The sequence below is a fragment of the Atractosteus spatula genome, chromosome 9 (assembly GCF_055471065.1).
Source record: "Atractosteus spatula isolate fAtrSpa1 chromosome 9, fAtrSpa1.hap1, whole genome shotgun sequence".
NCBI classification, from domain to species: Eukaryota; Metazoa; Chordata; class Actinopteri; order Semionotiformes; family Lepisosteidae; genus Atractosteus; species Atractosteus spatula.
The window spans coordinates 13,666,827-13,677,521 of record NC_142714.1 but is presented as its reverse complement, the minus strand read 5'-3'; the positions used below and the strand labels follow the sequence as shown (position 1 = coordinate 13,677,521).

General features: G+C 39.1%; 1 protein-coding gene across 2 annotated transcripts; it reads right to left on the bottom strand.

The window, feature by feature from the left end:
• Positions 1-712: 712 nt before the first annotated feature.
• tmx1 (thioredoxin-related transmembrane protein 1) lies at positions 713-9,666 on the bottom strand. 2 transcript variants are annotated; one of them, XM_088924944.1, is made up of 8 exons: positions 9,352-9,666; positions 8,192-8,307; positions 7,635-7,680; positions 5,217-5,345; positions 4,371-4,416; positions 3,700-3,801; positions 3,151-3,217; positions 713-2,578 (listed from the first exon to the last, which is right to left on the bottom strand). In XM_088924944.1, exons 1-8 carry the CDS (start codon positions 9,540-9,542, stop codon positions 2,304-2,306), a joined length of 972 nt encoding a protein of 323 aa, XP_088781070.1. In that variant the 5' UTR covers positions 9,543-9,666; the 3' UTR covers positions 713-2,303. The 2 variants fall into 2 exon arrangements, with proteins under 2 accessions (XP_088781070.1, XP_088781071.1); XM_088924945.1 differs by lacking the exon at positions 3,700-3,801 and having other exon boundaries at positions 976-2,578; positions 9,352-9,644.
• Positions 9,667-10,695: the final 1,029 nt, after the last annotated feature.

Here is a 10,695-nt window from a genome sequence, read left to right as displayed (position 1 = left end):
CAACTGAGAACTGTCCTGGCTTGTTCAGTTTTCTGTTCAATATTCCCCTTGCTAACCAGGAGCATATTTCAAACTGTATTTAGAAATCATACTCTGGTGGGTATTATTTTACTTGGGCAAAGTAGCCCCAACATACCTTTTGGCATAAACGTAACACTGAGTCCTCTGTGGATTGTTTTGCAATCAAACAGAACTGTTTTGACGCATAAGAAATAGTGGTGCTAATGCAGAGTATTGGCAGTGAACCTGGCCCAGAATGCATTGTGCGTGCTATAGATAGAAGCAATTTGTGCAGCTTCTGCATTTTCTTAGGCAGAGAGACAGCATCCAATAAAATACAGCTGGGTTTAAAGAACAGTCACATCATAAAGCAGGTGGAAGATTGTCACTGTTAAAGAGAGTATAGTGTTAAATACGGTGTCCAGGCTGAGGAAGAAGGAGCAGCATGTCATTTGTAAGCCTAGCATTCATTTGAATGTTCAGATGGTGCTGAGGCAGGATCTGTACTCACTGAATTCTACATGGGAGCAGAAGACAAGGCCAAGTACTGACTGTAAAACAATGCTGCAATCTGAACCCAAATAAAATAAAAAGCGAAAAGTACTGTACAGATGAGCCTTTTTAAGGAATGAAAGCAAACCAGAAAAAGAGATGATTCCATACTGGCATGAAAACTAATTCATACTACAAGCAATAACTGTTCTTAAGTCAATTTTTCTTGTTCATGTAAGCTACATTTATAGCAGCAGTTTCACATACAAGTTCATATTGCTACTTCCTGGGAAATTCTGATGCTTTACATATGAAAACGCTCCTTACAGTTCTCTTTTACGTATTGAATTTAGTCTAAAATTTCAAAACTTCAAAATGCAACACAAAATGTAAATGTAAGATTCTACTGCTCTGCAAATTGTTTTAGACCTGCTTCTCCATTACAGAACCCTAAAAAAAATACAAAGCTGCCATTTGCAATCATTTTGTTTTTTGCTCACATTTTTACTTACGAGTTCAAATTCAGGTACTGTATATTACAGAAAGTTTCTTATTAAAACAGGAAAGACAGGAGTGTATGTATAATGAAGAACTTGTCTTCGTTCATGAACGAAGTGTTGTTACACGTTCTCGTAAGTCTCAGCAAAAGTAACACATTTACCCTTGAGACATTTATGCATTTTTATATGGCTAATTTTCCTAAAAGCCATTTCCCTCATTACTAATCCGTTTTCATTCTCGTATCAACAAAAAAAGTCAAATGCGTACCTCGACAAGAACAAGGAGAAAGGTTTCTCAATTCTAATTGAATCTAGATACCATCTTCAAATCAACAGATAAAGTACCACATTGAAATGTATCTGTCAGATCAGATAATACACCCAAGTAATACCATTCGTTTGCAAAAAATATTATGTCAAGCAGTTTTAAATATTCCTCCATATTTTACACTGCATGGAACTGGGCAAAACTTGCCTTGACGGTTACAATGCTCCTGGTGTACCTTTTCTTTTGTCATTTCTCTTTAGATTGTCAAGCACTTGATTGAAATTCCTTCTTTTCCTCCTGTACAAACTGAGGGGTGGTGAATGTATTTTGAGAGGTATCAACACCGTTTCAAAGGCATCATTTTTAAACAGCCTGACACATATTGATGAAAATACCCGAATCCTAAGAATGACTATTAACACCAAGACCTGTGACTCAGCTGTAAAAAAAACAGGAGCACGTCAAGGAAAGCTAAGACGTAATGATTCATAATGAATCCACTAGTGAACTTTTTTAAGGAGTGCAAGTATGGGGGGGGGGGGGGGGGGGTGAGTCAAATAAAGTCAAACTGAAGAAAAGCCAGCTTAAGTGCATCCTTAATTCCCCCATTCAAAATCCTGGAAAAAAAAACATCTCCTTTACCACCTTGTAAAGGGTCTTGTAGAGGATCTGTGACACAGACACAACCAGGCTGTAGTCCAATGACAGGGAAGAAAAGGAATCTTAGGGGGACTACAGTGGAGATTTAAATATAAATGAGCAAAACCAAATTCTAAAGGATTGCTAAAGCAAATACCTTATAGAAGTCTACGTAAACCTCCATTTTTAAAATGAACAGCTTATAAATACTTGTAACATACCATGCTTCAATTAAAGAAACTTTCCAATTTTAAATGTCAGCTCACTCCTAGCAGAGAGATGTACAAGCTGCAGTCAGGAGCAGCCGGTTGTGTCGTCTTCAGATGCACGGGCCACTTCTCACCCAGGGGACAGTGAGAAGCACTGTCCACTGCTCGGGGTGTGTGCAGTTCCCTTCTTCCCACTTAGGTGTCCTCCTCCTGGGCTGCAGGCATTCTCCTGCGAATGGCTTGGGGAGAACTCTCCTCCTCTGCCTCCAGTCTCTCTCTCCTCGGCAGCAGGTCCTCCTGGCTCTGCCCCTCCCAGTCCTCCACCTCCTGGTGCCCACCATGGTGATTCTTCCTCCACACCTCCCGCCCGCGCTCTTCCTCGCACTCATCTTCATCCTCCTCCTCTCCGTCCGCCTCCTGCTCATCCTCCAGCCTCTTTATCAGGCGAGCCTGCTCCAGAGCCTGCTTCTCTGAAAAACAGATATCACCCCCCCCCGCAGACAAACTCAGCATTGCTTCTGGCTAAATGAACTGCGGAGTTAAGTCCCCTTGCCTTCTGCAAAAATGGAAAATCCCAAGAAGCCAGCTGCTCCTCAACTCTCCATTACCTACAATATTCACAACATTAAGAGATTCCTGACTGCCTTTTTGCGTGCAAAACGCAAAGATTCAAAGAAAAATATTATATTGCTAATTCTACCTTTAAGTGCAAAGAATAAATGCCACAGTAAGTACATATAATTATGATTCTTGAAGCAACCCATTTTTATGTGATATATTAATACAAAAGATTTGAAGCAATAAAAAAGCAGAGTTAAATAGTTTGATTTCATCAGTGAAAACAAATCAGAGCTTCTCTAACCTCGATGAAAGCAGTAATTGAGAAAGATTGGGAAAGGCGATTTGTACTGCTATATAGTCAGAGGTACTGTCAGAACAAACAGTACTGTACTGCATACCACTAGCATACTGCAGTTATACTACAATTATTGCTCCCTCTGTTGACTCACGCCAGAGCTGGCAAGTACCCTGAGGCTCTTACTTTGGTAATGACCCGGTGGGGCAAATCGGCGGGATGGGAAGACACAGTCAGCGATGAACACCAAGATCTACAAACAACACAAAGTCAGGATTAACCGGAATAACGCGTTATGAAGAAACGGAGAAACCTGAAAGAATAAAATGGAAAACAAAGAGTGACAGCTTGTGAGCTTTTTATTTCCCTTTGTATGAGAAACAAACCTATTTTTCTAACAGTAACAATGCTCAGGAGTAACTGATCTCTTAACTTGCAAAACAACACACAAGAATCCAGCTTCACCAAGTTTCCTGCTTCATCCAGGACAAACCTATATAATTCAAGTCTAAAATCTGGAGATTTATAAAGTCATGTACAATGTACATATTCCCATTCATACGTATTTTATTTTTTTAAAAACTCAGTTATTGATACAAGAGCCATGGGGATACTAGAGCAGAACATTTTGTGATATTCAGATTAGAAAAAGACTTAGCTGGAATAAGAACATAAAAGCCATTCCCAGTATCAAGACAAAAGTGCAATACAAAAGGCAAATCAATTTCTGCTTACCAGTCCTAAAACAAGACCTGAGAAGAGTGTCGCAAGTGCAAAGATTGCGTAGGATCCCCATACTGGAATTCCAATTTGCTCTGTAATGTAGTTATGGCAATGCTGTTAAGAAATAAAAAGACTGTAGGTGAGAACAGTGGAAACAAATCACTCCCAACTTACAGAATGGTGGAAATGGGAGAAATTAATTTACAGATGTATCTGGAAAAACATGACAGAACTTTGTGAATTAAAAACAAAACACCCATTTATACAGTACTTAAATCCTGAAAAATAGGAACATAAAGTATTGGCAGGAAACAGACTGCGATGCTAAGCCTGTGGAAAAGATTTATTCTGAAGCTTTCTAGTTCAACTATAATAATTTAGTTTGTTGTAAATATGTGCTTGGAGGCAAAAATGAGTTATTTGAAGAGACAAATTTCATTAATTTAAAGCACATTTTTTTATGTTATAGCTAGGGGTTAATTAAACTACTTTCTTTTACTACTTGTAATTCGCCTCTCTGTTTTCACTGTTTTGCAACAATGTTGCTATGAAATACTAATGAAAATGAACTAAAAAAAGATACAAATTATCTGCACGTGACATAAGACAGCTTATCTGTAAAAATACTGTAGATATATAGCAAGAAATAAAATGAAAAGGTCAGCTATAATATTGCAGCTTACCCGTATGAACATTGAGAGTTTGAAGAGAGCTGACATTGTGTTCATCCTGTAAAAAAATAATTCTAAATATTAGAATTTAACATTCAACAGCTTGCTTAAAGTAAGCCAATTCAAAACATTTGTCTTGATCCAAACTTAAATGGATAGATGAGAAGAAACCCTGAAAATCATTGATTAAAATACATAAAATGAAATCATTTGTCTTTTTCTGGATATCTAGCTTCTTTTGCTGTACTATTCCTTACAGATCCTGTCAAAAATAACTGTTCTTAATGTGCACAGAGGAAGAAAATAAATGAAACACCGGATTGTTTTTCCCATTGCACCAGCACTGTGGTACAACACTACCATTTCTTCCTCTCAGTTATTGCCAAGATGCCTTTTCTTAAGTTCCTGAAGTTGGAATATTAAGCTAGCAGGGGAAACAAGAATCTAAGCACATACAAAGAAAACAGTTACACAGAATGTACATAATATACAACACTAAAGAAAAAATGTAAAAGAAGGATGACATGAATAATGCTTTTAAAACTATAACTCCCAACTCATTTTCAGAGCATTACCCTAAGTGCGACTGACGAATGTTAACAATCCCAGTTATTCTGAGTTTATGGCGCAGTTTTTTGCGTCAACACGTGGAACTGGAGGCTTTCAACATTATTAGGAAGTTGGTTGCTGGTTTTGTCCAAAATGATTCCAGAATCAAGAAGACTGGGCAGCTGACTGAAAAAATCTGAGGAAAGTACCCGGCTCAAGGCTACAACAGCAGTGCCGCACCCAAGACTCGAACCCACAACACACGGGCTAATCTGACAGACAGAAAGCAGCTCCACGAGGCATACTCACAGGAAGGAAGAAGGCCCAAACCAGGAGGAAACAGGCTCAATGTCCTGCCATTTCTTCTCGTCAACGAAGCTCAAGAAGTCGTCTTTCGTCCTGGCACCTTGGTACCTCCGAAATACTCCATCTTTACAGCTGAAGCATGGAACGTTAGCATATCTGTTCTTACTTTTGCAAACACAAGAAGGCCACTCAGTCCACCTAGCTCATTCAGGTATTACCAGCTACATGAGAAGGATCTCCTCCAAAACCATACAAACTATTCTACATGTGGTCTTACTAGTGCAATGCACAATTTAACATAGCAGCCCCTGACTTAAATCTTATCCTTTCAACTATACAGTATTTCCTAACATTCTGCTCCTAATGGTTCATTAGGTCTGACTACGTGAAAACTATCCTTCACACCTGCTGCAGCTCTTGTTCAGGCCAAATGACCCAGGATGCAAGTGTACTGAGTGGTGCCTTCACTGCAGCTCTTCTATCCAGGGGGTGTCAGTTGAAATTGTGCAAAGATAAAATGAAGACCAAATGGCTCACAAGGAGGGGAAAGGTTATAAAGACACTGCCATTAAAACAGATATAAATATATATTGCCGATTTTTAACTAACATATCTACATGTACAGCTCTGGATTATAGCCTCTCAGGACTCTCATGCATGAAGGCTTTAGAAAACTGAGAACTATGTCAGACAAAGTCCTGGCACAGTTCGTACTGCATTTATTCTAACAGCATTCTTCTGCAGCAAAAGACATTCCTATTTATCTATACTACAGAGCAAAGGTAAAAAGGCACCAGGTTACATGCAGTAATTCATAATTATAATAGAGAAATTAGTGTAAGATGTATTTAGAACTTCTTTATGTGCATTTTTGCTAGAATTGGTTCAGTATGCCCGCTGCCCTTACACTCACGTCATCACGGTGATGACTGGGCTGATGAGCTACTCCAGCTGAGGCTGCCTTCAGACGGTATGCATCAGAACACGAGTGTCAAGCTGTCCCTCTGATAAGTGTGTTGACATAACAGGGCTAACCAATAACACTGAGCTTCCTTTAAATGTCAAATCAATTGCTTTAACATAGAAAGCCCAGTCATGTTAGGACAGCAAAGGAAGTTATACCACTTTCATTTTCTTTAAATAGTGGTCTGTGGTATAGTATGTTCCATTCCAGCACAAAAAGTGTAGGGCACCATGAATGATCAGGGCTTCCACGCAGCTTGGACAGTGCAGCATAACCATTTTAAAAACTATTCTGCAGGAAGCTCATAGGGATGAAAGATAACCATCTACAAACAAAATTTTCCTCGATGCTGCATGCCCTGAATTAATCACAACAGCATGGTAGTTTTCTTGTCAGGAATCTAAAGTGCAAGAACCATCATTATCTCACTTCTACTTTCTGATTTTATTGAAGAGCATATAGCTTTTACTATACTCTACCAGTAGAATTAGAATACTCTTCTGAATTCTTCTGGAATACAAGTATATTAGGTCTTAAGAATAATATCCAAGTATATTAGGTTAAGAATAACAGCATAATTAGGTTATAACTGAAGGTGTTTCCTGAAGAATACGTTAAATCATAGGCTGGGGACATTAAAGCACAGTTACAATGCAATCCGCATATATATATTGGTATTTAACATTTAGACATGAATCACCTTGTGTCTACATCACTCATTCACAAAAATAATTCTTCAATACCGGCTACCAAAGCAGCATTTTAATTAGTGGTTGTTGTTTTGTCCTTTATTTAATTTCTGCAGGACATTTAATTTAAGCCGCTGAGAGAACACACATTAGGAAGACGGTTCCACTTCTTCTTGCTACCTGGCTGTGCAAATAAGAAACAGCTTCTTCAGCATTACTGATAGAATTCAAAAGCTCATAGAGAAATAAAGTCTTGCATTTGGGGACTGACATGCTCAAATCACAGTGCCAGGGGAGACATTTCTCTGCCTTACCGAATGCTTCCCTGCTACATTTTACAAAGTGCTTCCACATGAGAAAATATCTACATCACATGAGCAATGCATCAAATTTTCTTTCCTCTGCAAGGGGAACTATCACTGTTCTCTCACTGCTCACTTGGCATTACAACACTAAATATATTGCTTCTGCAGCAACAAGCAACCAGGACAGACTAATATTTAGTGAGGACATGTTCATTTTACAGTCAGAGTACCCCAATCATTAACATGCAATAAGACAAGAGTGGCCCTCCATGAAGCCTTTTCCATTTTAATTAGCAGGACTATTATTGAAAGAAATATTTATTATGATACTAACACAACTGACTACCATGCTGCAGATAAAGTATTCTATGTATAGAACTACAGTCTGAGGCTGTTCTGCATAAAATAAATAAATAATTACAGAGTTGACTGAACAGATTAAAGAACAGACAGGAGAACTCACTGGTAGATTGTTGGAAGAGCTGTGATAATGAAGCGACCACTCAGACCTGCAAAAAACACAGGGTAAGTGACAGAATGTAAGTTCTCATGGCACAATTAGTCATTCAAGGCAATAATCTGACCAGAACAACATAGTCACTGATACCTACACTACCTCACTGCTATAGTTCTGTGTGTGTGAAGGATTCTCGTAAGAAACTGGATGGAGCTTGGGTTCAAACAGGAGCGGCAAACTGAGACAGCATCTCCACCACCAGCCTCTACATCTTAAGCAAGCTTTGTCACAATTCACGACTCAGGAAGTGTCTTTCCGTTGTCTATAAATATCCACGAGTCCTGCAATGGCAAGTCTGATTCATTTACAAACTGTGCTCTGTGCTGCCACACTGGCTTCATACGGTGAAAGCCACACTCAAGCTTCTGCTAATACACCCATGTGATCCGGACAACGGAGGGGGAGGTGGGGCGGCTGGTCTTCCAGTGGAGGCACAGAGCCCCGCAGCGTGTCCCAGCAGCGCCGGCGGCGAGATGACAGCACTGGGTGGCAGTCAGACACACCTGGCTCTTCTGTGACGTCCACCTTGGCAATATTAATCCCCATGTCCTCCGCCCATTCCGCAAACTCATTCCACACGGGCTGAAGCTGCTGGCAGGCTGGGCACCACGGGGCAAAGCTGCAGGGACACAAGACCAAGCCAGGGCATGGGATTCGCTCGCACACACAAAAAATGAAATTCTCTCTCGCTAACAAGTCTTTTTTTCTTAAGCACAGTGAGCCTTTTTAATCCCCAAGTAATAAAAAAAGTACTAAGCAATATTTAAACAGAAGGCAAAATTTCAGTCGTTTTAGACCGGATGGAGATACACTGCCGATTTTAATCCGACACTTCCAGAAAAGTCGTTTATATTATACATTTCTGTAAATATCACTCAATAACCCATCACAGAGCAAACATCTTACGTACTGTATAGCACGTACTTCTACCCTGACATAAAATAAACTAAAAAAAACACGTATCTTAAATTAGATCATAATCTTAAAATTGTTTTAAAATGTATTTATTTATAATTTAAATAGCCGTGTATGCTAACTTCATGCGTGCAATGTCACCTTCGGTATGCTTAAAATGTAGTTCACAAATTACCAGACCCTTAAAGAGGAAGTGGCTGCTTCAATGATAACATGCTATTTTTATAACACTGTTAAAAGCTCAATTATACGTTAATAATATTAAAATTTTGGCAAAATATTTTTTTCAGAAATGTACCATGTACAGGATTAAAAAAAGGGTACAGCACTTTCTAATCACATACTGTACGGTAGGTCTCCGATACGCAGTTGATTTATTAAGGACCAGAGGAAACTACAAAAAAAAATAAAACAGGAAAACCTCCAAAGCATTCACAAGCATTTTTAACATTCACCACCAGCAAGTTTAATTTAATGTTTTCTGCGTTTTAATTGTGGAATATCTGTAGCTGCACATAGACGCAAATATAGTATATTTGATCTGGCGTCCTTGTTTTGAACACATGACAACTGAGTAACGTCCATTCACTCGGCCTACAGTGTGTGCAAGCAGGAACGAGTTACATTTCCGTAACATCCAACAACAATAATAATTCTACCTGTAATCTACAAGGTTCGCATTCCAATGAATGGAGCGCCAAGATTATAAACACCCGGCGCGGTATTTGTAAAGAGTCCGCCGACTTACAATTCTATCATCCACTCTCCTTCCAGAATTTCCTGCCAGTTTCCGTCAGTGACAACTCGGAGATGGCTCTTCTTGCACAAGGCCGGTTGCGGTGCCAGAGAAATAATAAGCAGCAACGCGGCCACGATGAAGCCTTTAGAACAGGCTCTGTTAGTACTTCTCCTGCACGTTAGCGAAGTCGCCATGTTCATCACAATCGCAATCTGCCCGCTTCCGTTTATCCTGGAGCTACAGCTTCCCCTCTGCACCTCACGTCCCTTCAACTGCGCACATGCGGCACCAGAGACATTCACACACACAGTTTACCGCTATTCCAAGGGCTCTCTTGCGCCACACACTGGACACAGATTGCCCTGCACGTGTTTATTGATCCACTGCAAAGAATGTGTAATAAGGTTAAAAAAAATGAAAAAAGCAATAATCAAAAAAGTGTTTTCATTACATAATTTCATTTCATTTCTTAATTCAGTGGATTTAAATTATGTTCACCTGAAGAATGACACAATTAATTGGTAATAAATCAAATGACTAGATAATTAATTATTGCTTTGCAACAGTAATAAAATGTTGAAATTCTTATACGTTTATTGAATTATAAGATATTGTCTGAGGGCCCTAGATCTGTGTTTAAATGCTGGGCCTTCCAACATGTACAACAATGTACTTCTACAAAGCCCTGCCAGAACTTCATTTTCACAATGCTTCTGTGAACAACTGTGAAAACTAAAAACAGTATATTTTTTATCAGTAAGCTGAAAGGGTTTGGGTTTGAGCCCACATGTTTCAGGAGGGATTTTAGAGAATGACATTAGAAAGCATCCTTACTTATGGCCTGGGTAAAGGGAAATCATCCAGAATTGTTAATATTGCTAGTAAATTAATTGGTTGACCATAGAAACAGCTTAAAAAGCTTAATATTGCAACTCAAAAGAAACCTCAGTTTATCGTCGATAAATCCTCCCACACCCTCTCAATTGCCATTTTCAACTGCTTCCCATTTTCAACTTTCAACTGCTTCAGGGAGGTGTTTCAGAATGCCTGTAGCCAAGAATAATGCACACAAGAAATCTTTTGCTCCCTATGCAATCAGTATATTAAATGCAGCTAAGTGATTGTTTCCTGTCTGGAGCTATTGATTATGTATAATGGTAGTGTAATATGGGCAGAGTGAGATGTAAGTATATGTACTGTTGGATAGCTTGGACTATTGTTTGTTTTTAATGTGTATTCATTTTGAGTGTTACTCGTTTTTTATCGTTTTTTATGGTGATGCCAAAAAACAAATTTCCACCCTTTTGGATGAACAATAAAGTTGCATAAACAAACAGGAATACTTTGCCACGG